The 22789-nt window shown below is 42.8% G+C and overlaps 1 protein-coding gene across 6 annotated transcripts in view; it reads right to left on the bottom strand.

Moving 5' to 3' along the window:
• AMBRA1 (autophagy and beclin 1 regulator 1) overlaps positions 1-22789 on the bottom strand; it is a 138311-nt gene that overhangs the window by 22851 nt on the left and 92671 nt on the right. For all 6 annotated transcript variants that reach the window (XM_055716120.1, XM_055716117.1, XM_055716116.1 and 3 more), the window contains one exon: positions 5616-5755. In XM_055716120.1, the coding sequence (XP_055572095.1) occupies positions 5616-5755 (140 nt within the window). The remainder of the gene's footprint in view (positions 1-5615; positions 5756-22789) is intronic.

Genomic DNA, 22789 nt, shown 5'->3' with positions numbered 1-22789 from the left:
CTGTTTCAAATCCACATCTGAGGGCCAAAACTCTTATCAGCAAAACTCGCCTGTGAACCCTTACTCCAGCCTGTTAGCACCGCAATTGGTTAAAGAGCAACAAGACAAGCATGAAGCATCCCCCAAAGACACCTACGCTACCTCACGATGTAAAGTAAACCTCACACTTTCAGACTTATGAGAAGAAATGGCTTGTCTTGTTGGTCACTTGCAGAGAAGTTGTTTCCAAAAGTTGGGGTCCTGTCCCACAGGAACGCTGTCCCCTGGGTTCGTTTACACAGACCATTCCTCAAAAGGACCATAACTCATCAGGAAAAGTAGACAAAATTATAAGCAGGTTGGAGACCTGCTCTATGACGGATAGTTTGTTTATTTGCAAGCAAATGAAACCAGCAAAATGAAAAGAACACATGAAGGACATGCTGAACACCAGCTCCACCACCTTTGCTATTTGTTATCCTTACTCGGAATAGTACTTACTCACTGACAATTGGCATCTCCGAGTTTTCCATACAAGTCTGTATTTGATACTGCACGTTCGATCTAACATATCAGTAAACAACGTAAGGTGGTTGGCCTTTGAGTGTTCGGGAAAGGAGGAACTTTCCTGATGTTACTTTAAAATTTAGTTTCTTCCAACTTATTCACGTAAGAAGCAGAGCAAACAAATTGATGATTTTTGTGAGCTGGGTGTCATTCTTAAATCTAAGGAAGCAGGTACACAGTGTCCTTTCTTTCCTTTGCTCACCAGAATGCAACACTGCTAGGGGTTATATTTTTGGCTAATAAAAACTTTCATTTTATCCTCAGAGCTACTGGCTCACAAATTCCAGTCCCTTACAGGCTTCTTTCAGGCTCATTAGGTGCATTTCCAAGTGTGGATGAATACTGCTGTCATCACCCCACCTCCCTACAGCACTGAAAGCCAACTTGTCAACACCTGTGTAGACATGAACCTTGGGTTTAAAACACTGAGAACTGCTTCACAGCTCAGCAGGCCAGTCCCAGCCCCAGTCACAGGTATTCAAGTCATACACTTGTCTCTGCAAGCCAGCCAAGTTGCATCTCTGAACAGCTAAGCCTTCTGCAGCCATTCAACCAACTACAGGCTACTGCTGGCAGCAGCTGGTTAGCCACCATCCCCTAGCTCGCAGCCATGACCTAGTCATGGGCAATTCGAGCTTCTTTGTTCTCTAATAAAAAGGATACACATTTAAATAGTTCTCCTTTCCCAGAGATTTATGGAAGGCTACATAACCCTCTCTGTGGAAAAATGACTAGTTATAACATTAAGGAAATTTTAGAGTAGTACTGCAGCTGCTACTTCCAGGGTGGAATGCGGCTGGTATGCACGGAATCTACTCCCCTGTAGCTCCCCAGGGGACACAACCTGCAACCTTAGTACATGCTAAGAGGAACTGAAACCAGGAGGAACCTAACGGAGGGCTGAAGTGTGGAGACACCATGGCCAGGCTCTCTCGTACTCCCTGCAGGACGGGGAACTTGATGGTATCATGTATCGAAAAAACCCAGAGTAGCTGTCGAACAAGGAAGGTAAAGGATATAATGTCGGCTCTTGAGCCAGCAACTTTGGCAGAATTGCTTTCCTCGGATGAACTTTGCTCATTATAATCTCACCGTCACACCAAAGCACACCTCCATCTCAAAGCTACCTGGCTCCAAGGTACGACCACCCCTCACTGAGCATGTGCTTTCTGTTTGTATGGACTGTACCTTTAAAGGTAAAGCAAGAGAATTTTACAACTGTCAGTAACAAACGTTTGTACTACCAGAGTCACTCAAGCTCCACCTAGAAGCAAAGAAATAATATAAAAATTAGGAAGGGAAGAAGTTAGGGAAGATTCCATTGTAACTATTGGGATCAACCCCTCCTTAATCCTCCCCTTTTTAGCCCTGCTGAAGACCCCAAGCTGAAAGTTTTCTTACATAAAAATGCTCCACTGACCCCACTAGCAGCTCTTCTTAACTACTGTACTCGTTTAAAGGCAGTCTGAAATATGGGCATACAAATTTTAAACAGTTCCAGCTTATTTATCTAGTTTCTTTTACAGTGATACTAACATTTTGCTATCTCTGCTGTTAAGCATCTTGCGTCTCATCCTAGAACTAAATTTGTTGTTTTTACAGCCTCGCATATTGATGGCTTAATCACCTATGATCAACTAAAACCTCAGGTCTTTTTCCTCCTCTGTTATTTTAACTACTGAGCTCAGTGTTATTAGTCACTAAGTGCACTTTATACTATTAAGCTCTCATTTCTATAGCTCCAGTCACTTTCAAGGCAATCCAATTCTTGTGCAACACTCTGATCTTTCTCTGCAGTGACAAGGCTAATGTCACATCCTCTGCAAATTTATTCCGTGCACCCCCACAAGACATTAGTGTAAAGGTATTAATAACCAGTCCCAGAACAGGTTCTTAAGAGAGTCCATCAATGACCTCTTTTGGGACAGAGTCCAGCTCTCAGCCACGTTGTATTCCTTCCTTTAGCCAGGCCTTCACCCGCCCTTTACCAGATCTTGTTGTAATCTTAGTTCTTTACAAATTAACTAGATTTATTTTAGTTCCAACGCAGCAACTGCCTTACTAAGACACAGATGTATTAGACCAGGAGCAAGACCTTAGCCGACCCTTTAATTAAAAACACATACATAAAATTCTCAAGGACAGGTATCCAACCTGCTATATTCCACCTTAGTCAAATCACAACACATTCCATCCCCTTTTCCATGGGTTTAGTTTTCCTTTCCTTCAAAATATACCACATAAAGCTGTGTACTGAGTTCACATTATGGACTGTCAACATAACATAACCTTCCCCATTGCCATCTGCAAGAAAAACTCCATCAGTGCTACTCCAACTTGGCAATACAGCCCAAACCCTTTGATTTTAATTACTGTTTCTTTAGAACTCTGGAAGGACTACTTGCATAGCCTCTCATTATGAGCTCATGGAACTTCAAGTTATGCTTTTTTCTTTTTTTTCTTTTTTTTTTTTTTTTTTTGTCAGCATGTACTTCCAGTTTACTCATCTCATTTTCCGTAAGCACATACTTTTCAGATCCTGTATTTGAGGCACAGCTGCTATTTCAACCTGTTTATGTGAACCCTATAGTACTTGGTTGCAAATGCTTCTATTGTACATGGGAATAAAGACCCAGGGAATTACAACCATCTTTGTTGTTTGTTACTGACCACATTTTTCTTTGCCAAATTAGAACAGTGGGGGTGTTTTCAGCAGTACAGTGTTTTTGTGATCCCTGCTGTTTGCCAGGTTACCCGCCATATAGTACTCCATCAACTGCCGAATCCTTTATTATTTCTCTTCCTCTCTGTTACTGTGCATGGAAACTATACAAATATTTTTCATCTTCCTCCCTCGCTTCTCAAGTTAAAGTCAACAGAAATGCCAACCTCAAACCAAGTCTATTAAGCCAGGAACTACTGAGACAGCATCTACATGTCAGGAACTCTCCTTTCTCTGAGGATCTTCCAAGTAGATCTGGGGCAGATATCACAGCCGCAATCCACTTTGCTCTGACAGAGCCTCACTCATTTGTGTGTTCTGATGTTAGAGACTCAGTGCAAATTATTCAGCTCGGTGAATACCTACACCTTCATGCAGAGGTTTGTAAGTCACTCCAGCTGCTGTTGGTTTATAAAATGGTGCAGTCAAGAACAGAACGTATCAGGTGTTCTGCTGCAAGAAGAACCACCAGTCCATGTGAGGTCCACAATAATCACCAGAAGCACTGGTCACTCCAATCCACCAGCAGGAAACCCACTGAAGTGTTTCTGTCAAACCACCAATAAATCTTCCACCTCTATAGCCACCCTGTTTTATGTTTGTATACAAACAATTTATATTTGCTGGAGTTGTGCATGATTGTTGCTGGGATAGAAGTAAGGAGATAGAGGAGTGTCCTAGCAACATGGTGAGCTAAGAAAGTTAAGAGATGCTGCAGAAGGGCTGACAGCGCTTCCATAACGTCCCATGAGAGTGTCTTTAATTAGTGAGGTGCCAAGAAGAGACATGCCACTTGGCTTGGGGCTACTGCAAACACCAGAATGGATACCTACACGGGGTGCGGCAAGCCAGGACAGCCAGACCAGGCTCCACAGTATTCAATCAAAGCATCCACCCTCAGGGAGATTTCATTTCCCTGGGTTCTCGTCCAAGTTCATCTCATGAGCCCTCATCAGTAGACCAGATCTTATCACTTCACTATACTGAAAATAACTTACTCTTGTGAGTTCGAGAATAAGAGAGCCATTATTCCTGAATAATTCTGCTTAGAAAGTACAGCAACTATTCTTGAAGAAAGGCACTTATCCTGGAAGAGAGTGATTATAGCTTATTCCATAATAATATCTTGTAGAACTTCATGTATAAATAAGGCCTTGATGAAAGATTATGTTCAAGAGAACAAGAGGGCTGTTTGAAGAGCGCAGGCATTCTGTACTACTGAAATTGGTCCAATCTGAATTCCAACCACAGATTTCACCAGAAGGCTGTACTGAATTAGTCAGTATTACAATTGTCTATATATTTATTCTGATTTAAGATAGTGGTTCTACACTGACCATATGACTCTCCTCAAGCACCACATGTCTGATCTTAGGCACGACAGATGGAGTCCACATGCATGTGGTAAGATCACCAGCAGTGCTGCAAGTTTCTAGCTGCCAGCTTTTAAGTTACAAGACACTTCAACATGTGAAGCATAACCCAAAAGAATATCAAGGTGGTTTAGTACCAGGAAATAACTGAAGCGAAGAAAACCCTGAAGTGTTCCTGCATCACAGAAGAAACACTGCTCCAAAAGAAGCACTTGCACAACACTGTGGAAAAAAGGGTCTCAACAAAGTGTGGTGCAGAGTCTCCAAGAACACTGAAAGCAATGTTTCACATCTCAGACACCCAGTCATCACCTATGTCACACCACATCTAAATTGGCTAGCGTTTAATCGCAAGTTTACAAAGGGACAGTTACACCCTTCATGGCACTGTATAAATAAAAGAGCTAAAGTCTACACGTCGCACCATTGGGCTTTCAAGCGAGGACCAAAACAATTCGCTGGCTTGCTCATAAAGGGGACAAAAATCTTTGCAGTTCATAGAATCTCATGTTTGAATACTGTAACAAGTATTTGATAACTCTAGCTCAGCAGCTTTCAACCTAGCTGGTGGACTCCAAGGGGTCCATGAAAGCTGAGGAAAGCAAGCATAGCACTAACAGCTCACATTTGCTGTTGGCATTGGTAACTTTTAGAAGTCCGTAAATCCAAAGAGACTGAAAGACATTGCACTAGACATACGTGAAACAAAGGATCCAGAAAACCTAGAGACACACAGGAAATAAAATGAGCTATGAGATGCACTTCAAACAGCCTCAGCTGTTATAATCAGCAAAACAAACACTGATTGTAAGAGGCTTGGGTAAACACTGTGGCAGTCCAAAAGGATATGAAGAGTTAGAGTTTTTGCGTCCCTCAATCACAATGCCTCAGGCAGCAAAAAGCCATCTTATCCCCACAGCCCTAGGAAGAGAATGGCCAAAGCAGTTGTATACCCATGTAAAACAAGCACTTACTCTGGTCGGCAGATCACCAGGTCCCCTTTGTTGGTGCCATATGCCAATCCCAGGCCTGGCTCGGGCAGCCAGCGAGCAGAGTTTATGCTGACATGTCTTCTCTGGTCGGCAGGCATGGGGTAAAGAACGTTGAACACTCTCTGAAAAAATAACAGGAGATTACTTCAAAGAACAGTACAGGGTGGGAGAGCCAAACAGGCTCAAAACAAATGTCCAATCTCCCTGCAGCAGTGCAGCTGCCCAAGGAGACCTGTCACTTTGCAGGACATTGCAAGAAAGCACTAATCCAGCAGCTGCCAGAAACATACATATATGTGCCCCTAAGTGTTTAACAGATCAACTGGCACACAGCTGCAGAGCAGGAGAAATTCCACCCCCAGGAAAAGCTGCCTGTCACTCAGCGGGCTGCACAGTCCTTCTATTCAAACTAATTCAACAAAGTGGTTGGGACAAGCGGTATAGTCATTAGAACGCAAGACAACTGGGATGCTTCTGGCCTTCACCTCTCATCTTGGGTCACTGGGGTGGAACAGGAAACTGGCAAGCAGATGGGCTTTCAGCATCAAAAGTTTACTGTTTCTATTAAGCAAACCAAACTTTAAGCAAAAATGATACACAATTATTTCCTTTTTTAAAACATTTAAACAGCTTCCTGATGATGTTTTAGAGTTTAACCAACACCCACACCGACAGTGCACAGAAGAAAACAAAAATCTAGAGATTATGAGAATAACAAAAGTACACAAGTAACAAATCCCTCAGTTCAGGTCCCCTTCCAACACCGTCCCTCCTACCTGCAGTAAGGTAGGAAGCTGAACAGCTGCTAAGACTGCGGGTAGTTAGTATGGCTGCAAGCCGGTGCTTCCCAAACGCTGCATTAATGTGGGTGAATGGAAACCCTTGTGCACGTGAAGGCAAGTTCTGCCTTCTAGTCTGCACTAGCTTGGTTTTTGAAGCCTATGAGCTTGAAAGGCAAGAACGATGAAGCGGAACAGATTATACTTGTGTACATACTCTCCTACTCCAAGAAGCTAATGTCTTTTGTACAGCACAACATTTTCCTGCACCCTGCCATCCAGCAGCCAGAACTGCATATCGCTGACAATACTCCATTTAGCCAGAAAATGACACAGTAGATCACAAAAACAAAGGCATAAGAAATGGAAAGAAGGGTAACAAGTTGGTTTGGTTACCAGGAATAGACAGGGACAAGCTGCTTCAGTGTACTGGGCCATCAGACCATGTTCACCATGTTCCAGCATGGCTTCAGAAGGCTAGGACCAAAGACTGCATTTACAAGTCCAAGCCACTAACAGAATTTCTGTAGAAATTTAGTTAGAGTTTAAACCTGTAGCCACTGCAGGCAGCAGACTTCAAATCTAGATTTTCAATGGGATATGTCTCAGGTGAAAGATACGCTTCATTAGATTTTTCTGATGGACAGCCACTCATTCATCATAAACGCCTTCTTCCAGACTCCCTAGAAAAGGGGATGGTGCTGGAGCAGGAAGCAGGGAAGGGAATGACGATGTGCTGGAACAACAGGATAAAGGTAGATGGGGATGCAGATCAACCACTACTGCACTGCTAAGGTGGCCTGAAGTAATAATTAGAATTCATTATGGTGGGACTCATCAGCTAGCATAACAAACTGGGGCTGTTTTTCTATATAGCTCTACTGCCCACCCCACATCTTGTCTGTTTGGAAATTTAACTTGAGAAGAGTGAAGCAGAAACCACTTAACTGTACGTCCTCCAACAGCTAGTGCCCAGAACCTTCATCTTGACTACTGTAATGCAAAGTTAAGTCAGAGCAAAACGATATAACTACATTATTTCCTGTCATCAGCAACACGTTTAAGCTCTCCTCTGAGGTGGCCACATTAGAGGAGAAAACACCCTTAAGGATTTCTCTGAATGAAGCTGGTCACTCATCACCCTGGCTATCACTCAGCAGTCAGTGCACCCCCAAAGGAGCTGGGTGGTTGGATGGAAGGAGCAGGCCCTCAGGGGTTTATCTAGCTCTTACCCATCTCTGTCATGTCTGTCCCTTTCCCTCCCTGCCTTGCTTGCTGGGGGGTGGCGGCGGGCAAGGGGGAGAAGAAGAGGAAAAAAATATAATCAGATGTATGATGGTAGCACCTGTTACCATGGAGATTACGGTGCACTCTGAGATGGGAACACTGGATTTTGAGGAGGAGGAGGAAGGAGGGGAAAAGGAGGGGTCTGCCAGAGCTGGGAGCATACATTTATAAAATAAGCATTCCAAATCTCTCATGAACTGCAAAGGTTTTCCATTGTATCTTTCTTCAGCTATTCAGAAACAAACAGTTTGTCTTCTCCTGGGAATGGCTCTGCAAGGTATCACTGCTTGAGAAGCTGCCCTGCTGGGCTGGCTGCAAGCTCCCCTCCATGGCAGGTCAGTTTGCACAGTTTCTCACATGCTCTGCAACCTGCCGCGCCAAGCAGGGAGACTTGCTGGCTACAGCATCCTTGCTAGCTCCTGTTGAACATCCAGGTGCTTTGCAGTAAATAGCACCCTGTGGAAAGTGCTGCCAAGGACATGGGTCTGGTTTTGACAGCCTGCAAAAATGTTGGCTGAGGGCAGAATCTCAAAGACAGGATGGCTTAAAAATTCTGCATAAGAATAGTTGCTTCATCACTCCACTCCATTCACTTCTAAACAGCTCGTCACACCGAAGAGCTCCCCTCCCCTGCTGCTTCCCACTCCCACGCTAATGGGACAACTCCATGCAGTGTTAAGGGTGATGACATCCGTGCGTGTGGTAATTAGTACATAAAAAGAGAAAGCAGCTGTACTGGCATAATCACCAGTCGCAGCAGTAACCAGGACCCAGCTAATCAATCTGATGCAGTCATACAGACTGGCTGTTGCAATTGCATCCATTAGCAAGACCCCCTACTCTATCCATTGAGTGGGGGAAAAAAAATTAGAAGTTCCTTCAACATCAGCAGGTCCCTCTCTTCAAAGAAGGTCAAGAAGCCTGCCAGGAAGCATTATTCTCCATAGATCACAGCTAATTCCTTTCAGATATATTTTTTTGGGTCTTTGTGCTTCCATTGCTAAATCTTATAAAGTCACTGAGGTATTTCAACCTAGTAGCCAGCCTGAAAACATATCAGAGACACACACTTCTTTGCCAGTGGCACTGTCCATGCTTTGTAGTTCTAAACTTCTAGGAATAACATTCAAGTTATTACAGGAATCCTACACAAACAGGATTCTCCAGTTTCTAAGTCAAGAGATTGCCACCAACCCTCAAAGACTTTTGAAACCACGAATTCAAATGCATAGAGTTTATAATTCACCAGTTCCCTTTCGTTAGGGCTGGCCCACAGACTAGTTGCAGGCCATGTGTAACAGCCATGTTGATGGCCAAGGGCTCAGGAACCAGTTTAGAACCACTGTTGTAAAAGTCCACTGATCCTTAAGGTGCCCACCACACTCTACCACAGCCACCAGAGGGTTTATTTTTAATAGGGTGGCATTTTCCTTAGGAGAGATACTGTATTGCATCCCACCTTATCGGCCCATAATCACTGCCAGCAGTCAGAGCAAGCTTCCAGGTTCTTCACCATAATCAATGTCAAACTTGCCCTTAGAATCATCACTACAGTGCTATACACAGCCACACCATTAGATGTGGCGACTCAGCATTTTATAAAGTTGGCAGTTGCATTTGTTTCCAGATGCAGTTCTGAAATAAGAGTTCTGACTGGTTTGTTTCCCTAACTTACAAACGCTGTGAAACGTGAGGAGTGGGAGCTTCAAAACATCCCTGTGGAAGCTTAAGCCCAAACAGGCAACGTAAGTATAGCAAGCTGTTCCCTTCTTGGCGGCAATATAAACATATAAAATGTCATTTCACCAGGCAAGAAAGGTTCTAACCCTTCCCTTTAGGGCCACATGGCACAGCCTGGATTACACAGAACAGTTGCTTGACCTATGCTTATGTTTGTAGAAAACCGTGCCTCTGGTGATCTTCACAGGAGACTCCAGAAGTCTTCTGCCATTTCAGTGAGTCCACCTCTCCTCTGAGTTCAGGGGATGTCAGCAAGATCAAAAGTCTTCCTTTAGAGATATAAAACCTGTCTGTTGGGGCTCTTGCTGTATTGAATGATTATACTGAACTCTGAAGCAAGTGGAAAAATACTGAAGAAATAAGACGAGGTTACGGCCAGAACAGTGGGATGAAGAAAAAGGAGCAAATTGCAGATGTTTGCTCAAAAGCAAGGCCAACGGGACGTGATAAGAGGAGCTGGGAAACCGCAGAAAGGAGCCTACGTGCCAGAGAAAGCAGAAACAGAAATCTTCCCAGTAAACAATTGTTAACCAATCATATTATTATACGCTTGCAAAATAGCCAACCACATTATTGCACGCTTATAGAATGCCTTATAAAAGTCTACCTGGTTTGTACAATAAACGGATCAGATCTTGAACTCTGTGAGTATTTGAATCTGACTCCCGCTCGCCCGAAATGCCCGCAGCATCTGGTGACCCCCGACGTGATCCGATGAGGGTCGACAGGATCGGTTAAAAGTCAGGAAGATTCATTAAGGATCGTGTTACAAGCTGCGGAGCCGGCGAGGATCCTGCTGCCAGCGGAGAGAGAGCTGGGCGCCCGAAGAAAGGCGGAACGTGCACGGCTGACCGGTGAGTCAGGAAATTTAAGCAGGATGGGAATCACTGCATCAGTGGTGGAAAAAGCAATCGTAGACAATTTGATGAAACTGGCAGAAAAAAAATGAAACGCCAGTCTCACGGCAGGCAGTAGTTGATCTGCTATGTTGGAGTCGCCGCCGTGGTTACCTTGCTTCTACGCAAGATATATATAATAATGAAACATGGAAGAAAGTAGGAGAGGACTTATGGGAATCTGTGCAAGTTGGGACTAAGGGGGTAAAGACTTTGGCTTGCACGTATCGAGCTGTACGGGGTATGGTCGCGCAATTACCACCCTGGTGTCCTGAAAAGGAACAAGCGGCGAGCGGCGGCGTGCGGCCCGGCAGGCCCCGTCCCGGCCGCGGTTTCTCTCCAAGGCGGCACCCCCCCTCCACCCCTCCACCCCCCCCCCCTCCGATCGGCGCCATGGCAGTGCAAGCGGCCAAGCGAGCTAACATCTGGCTGCCCCCAGAGGTCAATCGGATCCTTTATATTCGGAACCTGCCGTATAAAATCACAGCGGAGGAAATGTATGATTTATTTGGGAAATACGGACCTATTCGACAAATCAGAGTTGGAAACTCTCCTGAAACAAGAGGAACAGCTTAAGCTTCTCAAGGAAAAATACGGACTTGATTACAAACCCCTTCCCCCCCCCCCCCCAAAAAAAAAAAAAAAAAAAAAAAAAAAAAAAAAAAAAAAAAAAAAGAAAGGAAAAAAAAAAGGAAAAAAAAAAAAAAAGAAAAAAGAAAAAAAAAAAAAGAAAGAAAAAAAAAGAAAAAAAAAAAAGAAAAAAGAAAAAAAAAAAGAAAGAAAAAAGAAAAAAAAAAAAAAAAAAAAGAAAAAAAAAAAGAAAAAAGAAAAAAAAAGAAAGAAAAAAAAAAAAAGAGAAAAAAAAGAAAGAAAAAAGAAAAAAAAGAAAGAAAAAAGAAAAAAAAAAAGAAAGAAAAAAAAAAAGAAAAGAAAAAAAAAGAAAAAAAAAAAGAAAAAAAAAAAAGAAAAAAAAAAAAGGAAAAAAAGTGCTTCAGATGTCACCTACAAGAAATGCGTTTCTGCTTTGAACTAGCTTTTGAGCCTTTGGGAGTAAACTATACGGCTATAAATCAATCATATTGGGGTTGGTTAGATAAGAAGTATAATGACACGAATTTTGGCTTTAGTGATAACTGTACCTGGTGGAATACTACACTTGTTAAAAATATGTACAGTTGATTTACCGTTTAAATGTATCAATTTATTTACCTCAACAAGAATTGAGGGTGGTTGAGGGATTTATTGAAACAAGGTCTGTCTATATTGTTGTTTGTTATTCTTTTGTTACTTTTAGTGCCTTGCCTTTTACAATGTTTTCAGAGCTGTGTGGAACGCAGTATTAATGCTGTATTTAAAAAGAAAGGGGGAGGTGTTGGGGCTCTTGCTGTATTGAATGATTATACTGAACTCTGAAGCAAGTGGAAAAATACTGAAGAAATAAGACGAGGTTACGGCCAGAACAGTGGGATGAAGAAAAAGGAGCAAATTGCAGATGTTTGCTCAAAAGCAAGGCCAACGGGACGTGATAAGAGGAGCTGGGAAACCGCAGAAAGGAGCCTACGTGCCAGAGAAAGCAGAAACAGAAATCTTCCCAGTAAACAATTGTTAACCAATCATATTATTATACGCTTGCAAAATAGCCAACCACATTATTGCACGCTTATAGAATGCCTTATAAAAGTCTACCTGGTTTGTACAATAAACGGATCAGATCTTGAACTCTGTGAGTATTTGAATCTGACTCCCGCTCGCCCGAAATGCCCGCAGCACCTGTCTAGGTAGCTAAGCTTGCACACAAAAGATGATTCTCATACAAAGGGAAAGAAACAGTCACTGAAGAAACAGCTGGTTGCTGCCGTTCTACATCCCGGTAACCATGAAGTGTGAGGAAAGATTTGGTTGAGTAATTTGAATCCGCACTTCTCTATTTTCACAAAGACTGCACTAGGAGTGACTACTTATCTCTTCGATGTGCCTCTTCCATCCTCCCTGAACAGGAGTGAACACATACATCATCTACTGAACTCCTCCCTACAGCTCATTTCATCACATCACAGCCACTTCTTCAGCACTGAATTCAGCAGGGGAGAAGAGGGCTCAGAGACAGCAGGGCTGTGAAAAACCCCAGGCCCTCAGAGCATTCAGCAAACGAGCTGCATGTGGAGTGCAGAGGCCACCTCGGGCCCACTGCTGCTGCTCCCCCTCCAACTTGTCAGTGCTGGCACATCAGTGCTGTAGCACCTCTTGCAGCCACCACTTCAGTATTTACTTACGGCAGTGAGCCAGGAGAGGCTTCGTGACAGTCAACAGCCTCAAGGAATCTTTCCCGATGATCTCTTCCTCTCCCATCAAGCTGCTGTACTTCTGTGGGAAGGAGGCGCTCAGGGCACAACCCACAAGCACAGAGCTAGGCAGTTAATTTGTACCTGCCCTGGAGGGCTAAGAAAACTTTTTGCTAAAAGCCTCTGCTCTGCAAAATCCTAGTTATTGACCCAGTGTTTACCTCTTCCCCTCCTGCTCTCTCAGGGAAGCTGCTGCTATTTAATAATGCTCTTTAAATTCCACCTTTGCCCTCCGTTTCTGGGGTGTGCCAACATGAAAAAGCTGGATGGGGCAATCGCCAGGATCCTGTCAGTCAAAGCAGCAGCGGGCTGCCCCCAGCCTATGCTGCTGCTGCCAGTTGGCATCAGCGCTGTACCGCTCGCCTGGTCCGAGCAGCGCCGTGCCCAGCCAAAGCGGAGGCATCACCAGCCAACCCCTTGCCCAGGGCCTTCCCACCCCGAAGGGGAGCAATAAAAAGCAGGGGAGTGCTGACTGCTACTTGTTTGGCAGAGCAAGACCTGTCTTCTCCTCTCTGGCACTCAAGAAAGAAGAAAAAAAAACAACCATGTTTTGAAGCTGGAGGAGAAGAGAAAGTTGGCACAAGCTGGTAGGGAAACTCAGCAGGAACTCTTGCTTTTTATCTTCTTAAACTCAATAGAGACATTTCTGCTCTCAACTAGATGCATCGCCTCTCAAGATGCCAATAAATTTCAAGCCATTACCTCCGCTTAGCCCAAGTGGTAAGCTGGGCTATTAGATCAGCCCTGATAAAGGCTGCATGGGGTGGGGGTGCAGATGTTCCCTTGTTTACATGGGGAAACCTTGCCATCCATGAAGCTCCATCCTGACAGGTAAAAGGGGAGGAAAGGCTGGAGCAGATGGGGTGGGTTTATCAGGCACCAGCCTAAAATGTAGTTATTAATTTTCAACTGAATGGATGCTGTCAGCAGAGGCTGACTGACCATGAAAACACACAACAAGAGAAACATCTCGTGCTAAATCCAACAGAAACCTTACTGGGAGGAGTGGTAAAATCCAGTTTCACAGCCACTCTAACCTGGGCTGCAGAGAACAGAGCTTCAGAAAGGAGTACTGATCTCTGCTGGATGGGTATAGCCCTGCTGGCAGCCAACATCTGCACCTTGTGCCTGCAGAGATGTAAAGTTTATGCTGGTAAATAAAGTGCTCCTCATACGGATACAGGTTATACCACCAAAATAATCGCAGAGGGTGCACAGCTTTGCCAACATAACTGCAGCTATACCAGAGCCTCTGGCCAGTGCAGGTACCTCATTTTGGAACAGGCTTTAGCAAACTAAGCTACATGAAGTGTGTAATACAGATACAGCCTGAAAAGCGCAGCCAATCCACCACATTGTACTAAGTTCACTGAAAGCACACCTCCAAGCAAAGCCTACGCACAGTCTGAAACTACTCAGAGCATTAAAACAAATGTAGAAAACTACAAACTGTGCTTGTATTTGCCAGAGCAGCAGATGAGGTGCAGCAACAGGATGAAGGTAGAAGCAGAGCAAAACCAAGAGCAGTACAACTAGGGCTGCACACATTTTGCATTTCCTCACCTGCCCTTCATCTTCTGCTCCACAATCTGACCTTGAACAAGAACCTGAAGTTTCATTTCATCCTTTTTGATTACAAGCATCTTACTGAGACTGAACAGCACCTAAATCAATTAATTATCTTTTTTTGCCTGACTCATGGCAATGGTGTGTTGCCACTGAAAGATCTTACCTGCTTTTGTTTTGGTTTTGATTTTGTTTTTCTTAATGTCAATGTGTTACCTAGTTTTTACCTCTGACACCAGGGTATCAGATGAACTACTATAAAGCATCTACCACTCTACTGAAAGCACTATACGCCCTTTGCTTAGCTGTCAGGAAGCCACATGCATGACCGACTTCTATGATGCTGCCAATTAAACAAGTCCATGGCTTTTTAAGGTCCAGAAGCATAATAAGATACAGACATCCTAACCTGACCTCCTTAATAAATATCACTATCCCTTTTTTGCTTATGTTACATTCTTTACTCTGCCTTCTATTAACGAATTTCACAAAAACTGCTGAAATTCAGGCTTATGCCTTGCACAGCCACAAACTCCAGAGCCCTCTGCAGCAGAATTCAAGTCTAGCTTGCCTAAAGCAGAGGGCCATGACAGCAAAGCAAAACAAACACTCCTTGGGATAACTGATGGATGGCTCAATACATTTATTCATAAGACAATGTATATCAGCATTCTGAAACAAGGCAAGGATCCCCTTTGTTTGGAGAGAGTCTCCTTCCTATATCCATACACTGATACAAAGAGAAAGGCATGCATTTCCCATGATCAGACAGGGGAAAAAAATTTGCTTTTTTGCTCCCAGTCTCCCTTTATTAGGCAGGTTGGTCTGTGCTGCGCTCAGCCCCTCCTCCACAGTTGATTCTTGCTAACAACATACACGTCTTTCCATTAGATCTTCTCTGTTAAAATGGAAGAAGTAAAAAATAATGCACTTATCTCTTTGGATTTGTCAGTCTTAATCCTCAAATGGATCTTATCATCCAAGGCTCAGCACAAATAAAATTTCTTTCAACTCCATTTATCTTCCCCGGATGCAATAGGATCATATATGAAATTCTTCTTCAGACTTTACCAATACAACAAACCTCCCTGCCTTTTTCTGCACCTGTTATCACTGCAGAAAATCGTGGCTTTGTTTTCTGAGCCACAGTGAATTAAACAAGAATTAACCCCTAATTTTCAGCAGCAACTGAAAACTTATCTGAGGATACTTGATCCAATTCCTAAAACAGGTCAGCACCCACAGTTTCTGTTGGACTGATTGAGAAACCTTCTGCAAAGCTGAAACTTTGTTGGTTCTTCCTGACCCTAGTTGCCCACATAATTTATTGATGATCTTTCAGTTCGGGAGAAGCCTCATTACAGCACACCTAACCCTTTCTTTCTCTAGGCTAGCTCTTGGCACTACCAGCTGGAACTTTATTTGACAAGCCTGCCATGCAGCTACTACATGAGAAAGAGCTTTAAAATAACTAGTGGGAAACTTCAAAACAAGAACTATGTCTTACAAAGAAACAGATCACCTCAGGTAACAAAGCTCTCAGGAAAATAACGCACCTGCAGCGAAGTGGCTCATTACCTTACTACTCGTCTCCCAAAGGCTGCAAACCCCAGGGTAATACCTCCACAAAAAGCCCTTTAGGGGACTGGCCCAAACCCAGATCTGAAACCTACGGCTGAGTAAGCAAGAAATTGCTAAACAAAAACAACTGTTCTTTCAATTCTGCACGCGTGTGGTGGGTACAAGATGACAGGAGAGAAACAAGAATGCCAAAGGGGGTGTTAGCGTGACAGAAGATAGATACGTATATATTTGGTGCAGATGCACAAGTAAACTGAACTGTGCAAACTGTGCCCCAGCTATTGCTCTCTCTTGCAAAAATCACTAACAGCTCTCAATGATTAAACAATCTAAGAAAAATATGGTCACTTTATTGCAAAAGGAATTACAAGGTTCTTCACTTTTGCCCTTAACTCAGGCTGCAAATCAAAAGCAGTACCTGTGAATTCCCTATTAATGGCATGCTGAGACTGTAACAGCAAAAACTATAATATGTTAAAGATCTAATGACAAGGATTCACGCACAGCTGCTATTCCCCATCTGCTGAGCCTCAATATAATGGCATACAAGATCAAATGTCAACAATATGTTGATGACAGAGCTACATGCATCCTCATCTAGGTGAAAAGAGGCTGTCATCCAGCTGCCTACATGTCTGGAAGGAATAAATACTGGAGGAAAGAGCTGGCTTCAATTTAATTTGAGAAAGATGGTAGGAAGAGGTACCAAAAAAGTCTTCATGAAACTGCAAACCTCTTCTCAGCCCATGGCCAGTTCAGTGCAGATCTGGGAACAAATCACCTTTTGCTCCCTTCCCCCTACCTGACTTGGGCAAGACGACTGCACATAATCTCAGACACGGAACCATCTTTACCATAATTTCTTCTATCTAGTTAACACTACCCAATTGCACCAAAGCTAACGGTACCTATGGTGGAGCAAATGGGCTCAAGACCTCACCCAAACCACAAGAGCTTGGCTCTCCTAATACCGGACCCCGTAATTCAACAAGGTGGCTTGGCGCTCAGCTTCATGTCCCACAAAGTAAAATCATCACAAATAGATGTCATCTGCCTTTTCTTCACACCAGTTTGCTCAGACTGACACTGCTCCCATGTTTAACCATTACGTGAGACATTAACACAGTGTTTTATGACGGGATCCTAACAAGTTTTTACAGTTTCTTACAAGTTCTGTCTTAGCAGCCTTCATGTAGACATGGGTGCATCAGTCAAGACAGCAACTGAACCAGCCCTTACAGCATACCATTCCTGCACCTATACTTGAATGTGCAAATCTTTATGTCATCTGCAACACCACGGTACCACTGCATCTGCCAGTGATGTTGAATACAGCTCTTTCTTACAGCACCCTACATCTGCCAGTGATGTTGAATACAGCTCTTTCTTACAGCACCCTACGTAAGCAGTGCTCACCAAAGTGTGTTTTGGATATGCCCTGCTTTTCTAAAGATACCTGCCAGAACCTGCCAATGCACAGAGCACACAAAACCGTCTGATCTCAACGAGAATCATGTTCCCCTTTGTATTAAATGAAGGGATTTCCCCTGTCAGTCAGACAAGGGTTCTGTCCCCAGGCCCTCTTACTAGTGTCAACAAGTACAGGCAGTCTGTGACTCTGCTTGGATTTTTGGGAGTCTAAGAAACATCTACCTTGTTCAACTTCTGCCAGAAATGAAAAATCTCTTTGGGCAGTAATTGGACGTATTATTTGCAGTTCTACTCAGAGTTGTCAGAAGCTGCCCCTGTTGACCTGAAGATGTCAAAATCTCTCTCAAAAAGGAGGCACACCAATAAGCATGCTTTTTCAGTAACACAGCAAGAGGTTGTACTCACTTTCTTGCAAACTACTCCTGTTTTCAGAAGTATGTTAGTTTATATGAACTCTTCTACTGGGGGTAACGTGTTGCAGTAAGACATTTCCAATCTCCTAATCCATTCCTACTCCTAATTCCACATTCTCCTAATCATTTTTCTTTTCTCATTATCAAGAGTTCTGACCAAACTGTAATTTGCACCTTAGTGAAGCAAAAGTTCACGGCCATTTGCTTTCAGGCTTAAAGTCCCTTCACTTATGGCTGCAGGAGCACTCACAGCTCATCCAGGGAGTCGATGAGGCAGCGACCTTTGCAGACCACACTGGATATATTCTACTGACACTTCCATGAAGCTTAGAAGGCAAAGTACTCAATAAAATAGTGCATCTTCTCACCTACTCTGTGTGCTGTCCTCATTAAGAGTTAATATGCTGAAAAAAAGCTTGGCTCTGTGCTAAAACTCCACATGCTTTTCTGCTTCAGGCCCTTCTTCCTGCAGTATTTGGAATTCTCCATCTGTTTACAATGGAAACGTACACATACTCTGTTCCATCCAGGCTAGTGACCAACCACTTCTTCAGAATGTTTCCCAAATACCAGTAGCCTTCCTTGTCAAGAGCTAATTCTGGATCTCCACAGTCTAGTTTCCTCCCAGATTCAAAGCACAATGCAGTATTTGAGAAGGGACTTGGTTAAGTCACCTTATTCCCAGAAATTGCAAGATTTGCTCTTCAGCTTCGTGTCAATCAAATTTTTCTATCACCCCTCTTGCTTTTTGTCTCAGCTTAAAAGCTCCTTTCCAAGCTTTATTTTAATTTGGATTACAGTAATCGTGTTTTTCTGATATCTCAAAGTTCGCTTCCTCTGGGTAAAATTAAAACCATTAAACATTGCAAGGGCATCAGAATTTGTGAATGCCAGAAATAAAACTATCTTCTGGCTGCCTTTCTCACTAATAGCCACAGTCAACAGATCCAGGGCAATATGATCCTTTACTACTTTATGTTTCTAAGAACTTTCAGCTCTGACCAAGTTTCTAATTTCACTTTCTTCCAAGTTCTTTAACCTCTGTATAAACTTGGAATCATGGAAGTCAGAAATCACCCAACACCCAAGCAGCTCGAAAATGGGTCCTCTTTATGTGGAGACCAGCTCCACCAATGCTTTCAACATTGGCTGCAAAACCTATTCGTACTCAGTATTTGGAGCCCTTTCTCCCAGCTTCCCACCTCTGAAACTCAAATATTTCCAGACAATTCCTAGTACCACTGCTACCTGTACCACCCCAAGCTAGAGATCTGCTAAAAGCAATTCCTTCCCTGTACTGTCCAGCTACAGATAAATTTCAGAGATGTTAGCTAGGTTTGCAAAAAAACCAAACCACAAACACTAAAAAAGGAAGCTTATGCATACCACTTGTTAGAAGTCAGCCCTACTAGAGAGCTTCTTAAGCTTCAGTCTGAAAAACAAACTTGCTCTTTCGCAAAGCCAGATTTCCATCTGAAATGCTAAGCAGATCAATCTGAAGGGAGTGAATAGAAAGAGCAGGAACCTCTAGCTCATGACTATCAGATCTCATGACAGTTCAATACTTTTACTCCATTTCCGAACAATACTTCTGTCAACTCATGTCAGCCCTGACCTGTAGAACTCTACCCAATCTCTCCAAAATACTACGAGTAAGATGCGTATAGACAATGCACGCTTGTGTAACCAAGATGCTCCTTAGCACAATCCAGAAGTGCTGGAGTTCTCAGAGAGAACTTTTCTCTCCAGCTCTGAAAATTACACCAGCACCCAGTGGATTTCTAGGTGCAATTAAATGTATTGAGTTTCACATAACAAAACTAATTAATTGCATCTTTAAAGCTTCTATTTCAAGAGTGAAATGGAGGAAATTCTCTAAGGAACAGAAACCTTCATTCCCTGACTACTAGTCAAGGATGTGGAGGAGGGGTTAACTGGAAGCAGAGATAATCACTGTATTTCACTCCTCAGAGGTTGCCACACTTTCAGGTGACTCTACAGGCCACATTGGCAAGCCCTGCTCTCCCAGGTCATGGATTGCAAATCGAAAGGCATCAGTGAAGGAACGAACAATTGTGAGAGAGTTTACAAGAATTTTCATAGAAGCTGATGTAGCATTTCTCTTTAATTTCTCTCTTGAGAGTTTTGCGAGTGATGTAAAATTAAAATATCCACAAAGCAATGCTTCAGAACATGGCTGTGACTTAATTTTTAATTAAGAAGTTTAGTAACAATTGCTTTGTATTACAAGCTGTTGGCACAAAGGCAACAGAGATGCTTTCTCATTCCCTCTAATTTGCACATTGAAGAAAAGAGTTTCACCAGGTTTCCTAAACCTTTTTCGACCGCATGCTGGCCAAACTGCAAACAGGTTTTTACTTAACTGAATAGGAATTCATCATCCATTGTAAAGACAGTGTGCTAAGAATATTACCAAGTTTCCTACTTAAAGCTCTGTTTTGGTTTTGCATGTCTTGAAAAGTATTAGACACTTACAGAGCGGTCTTACTGCAAAACTCGACAGAAGAAATACCTGTAGTTGTTCTACTAATTTTTACAACTAGATGAAGGAATAGTATTTATGAGATTAACAGTTTTATGTTTGGCCCTAGAAACTGAACAAAGGTGACCAACGACACACCAGAATGTTGAAACAATACTCGACATCATCCCACAAGAAGGCTCTTTAACCAAATTAATTCAAACGGGTCTAGTTGTGACCCTGTCATTATGCAAAAAGCTGGAAGTCCAAAGCAGTCAGAAATGAGACATTTTTGAAATCTTTAAACATGACGTGGGAAAGGGGAAAACAGCAAATTAGTTAGCAAATCCTGCTAGACTGGATAGATTTTAAAATGTGGGGGAAAGCTTTTTGGAAGCTAAAAATACATGTGCAAGAAAGATGAAAAAAGCAACCTTTAGAATACATGCAATCCATCTGGAGAAAGATAATCCAGAACTACAGCAGATGAGAGACGGGAGTGCAGTGATGTGGAGCAAGTCTGAAAAGCAACAGTGGAAAAAACTGTACAAAATTTTCAATGCATCATAACAGGAAAAAAAAAAGCAACAGTTTTCAACTGCGTAAGTAAAGCCCTGTAGTTCAAAAAAAGCAGAAAAAAAAAATACCCTCTCTGGGCTTCTGGTAAGACTATGCTTATCACATTACATAAATTTAAACATATCCCAGAATGAGGGGGGTGGGGTGGGGAGAAGAAGGGTATTTTGGAGAGAATTCAAAAGAGAAAAAACCCCAAAGCTGGAAGATTGAATTACAAGGAAAGATTAAGGGAATACAAAGCATTACTTCACTAAATGGTGACTAAGAGCAAGGGTACAAGCATTTGAAGAGTATAACACACCACAGGGAAAGAAGATATGTCTGAAATGGAGATGAAGAACTATAAATGGGAGATTTAGACAGAAGCTTACCAATTTAGCTGGCTACAAAAAAAAAGTCTCCAAAAGGAAGGGCTAGAAGCCATAGCAACTGGAGTTTAGAGCAAATGTAAATGATGGATGAGGGGAAGAAACACGGTTTTGGCTAATAGGACTTCTCTATCTTAACTTATTATGATATGGTAAAAAGACTGTGGGAAGGGATACTCCCGTATCTGGCAGGAAAAGCTATGTATTTCACTAGGATCTTAAAATAACTGAAAAAAGAAACAGTACTAGGGCAAGCCACACTTTTAAAAGGATCTAACAGGATACTGAATCCATGTAATTAGTGATCTTACCATATCCAGACAGCATTCACCAACCGTACCTGCTAACCAGACTGTGCTTTTTTCATAAATGCATTTAAATTTCTGTCTCTTAAGGTAAGAGGCTCGTACCAGAATGGTAGCTCAGAACCAGGGCCGAAAAAGTGCTGACTGGCACACCAAAGAATATCCTCATCATTGATCTTCCCTTGCCTTATGACATGAACAGATGACAATAAACAGGAGTTTGGTATCGGCTGATAAACCAGCTCATGTAATGACACAGCTGTGATGACCCTCTCTGAATCATGAGCACTCTGGAGAGCAACTACAGAGTCTGAAGATGAATCAAGCAATTTCTCCCAAAGACAAGTCTCTCCCCAGTGCCAGGCCACTAGACAAATGGCTCACCTGCTCTGCCAAAAGTAGTAAGAGGAGCCTTTTAAAAAAGAAGAATTTATAAAGACAGGAGAGAAGGGAGAAAAAAAGAACTAGAGGGGAAAAAAGCTTATTCCACTATGATCAAGTTATCCCCCAAAGTGAAAAGGTTTGAACAGCTATTTCTCCTCTCCTGCAACAAGTCACTTGAATACATGGCCTAAAACTTGAATCCACCCAAATTTCAGCATTAGAAATTACCTTGCTCTGCCTCCTCAGCTCTGTGCGCTATCAGTTAGACATGGCTTTTCCCATCCTGAACTATCACTGAACAGCTGCTGTGTCCGCTGACGAACAAAGCAAGACACACATGTTTTCTTAATTCTGTCTGTCAGTTTGCAAAAAGATGAAGGTTTTCCCTCAGGTACTGAACAAGAGAATGGGTCATGATTCAGCCCTCCCACAAAGCAGAAGTACAGAAAGGTAATTCCATTGCCAAAATATACCTACATGTACATGGAAAGCTCAGGAATAAATAGCCAACAACAGCCTGTTCGGCAAAAGAATGGCAAGGCTTACCTTCAGCCTGCAAGTATGATATGAAGCTTGGCTCTGACCCTTCCTGAAACTGCTGGTGGCTGCTCTCCTAGGGAACAGCTGCTTTTAGGAATGTTAGGAAAGGATCCTCAAGCCTCAGCTGAAAAACTCCCTCAGCAAAACCAACTGCAGTACCACAAGCACGATGTGTTTTACCCCAAGTAGTACAAAAGGCCTATTAGGTACTCTGAGTGGTACCCACATTTAGGAATGTGTTCTATGACATGGAATGTATTTGTTTGTCATCATATTTGAAACCAGAGCAAAGTTTCACAATTCTGTTATATTTACATTCTCCTGCCATGTTTGCATACCTCTGTAATAAATTCCATGACATGTTTATTATTCACTGGGCCTGGAGCATGCTGCTTCTGTGCCCTTATAACCCAGCAACTAACCACTAGCCTAGAGCCAAAGCGACACAAAAATCACTGATGCA

The sequence above is a fragment of the Falco cherrug genome, chromosome 7 (assembly GCF_023634085.1).
Source record: "Falco cherrug isolate bFalChe1 chromosome 7, bFalChe1.pri, whole genome shotgun sequence".
Taxonomy (NCBI): Eukaryota; Metazoa; Chordata; class Aves; order Falconiformes; family Falconidae; genus Falco; species Falco cherrug.
This window is presented reverse-complemented; position numbering and strand designations above follow the sequence as displayed.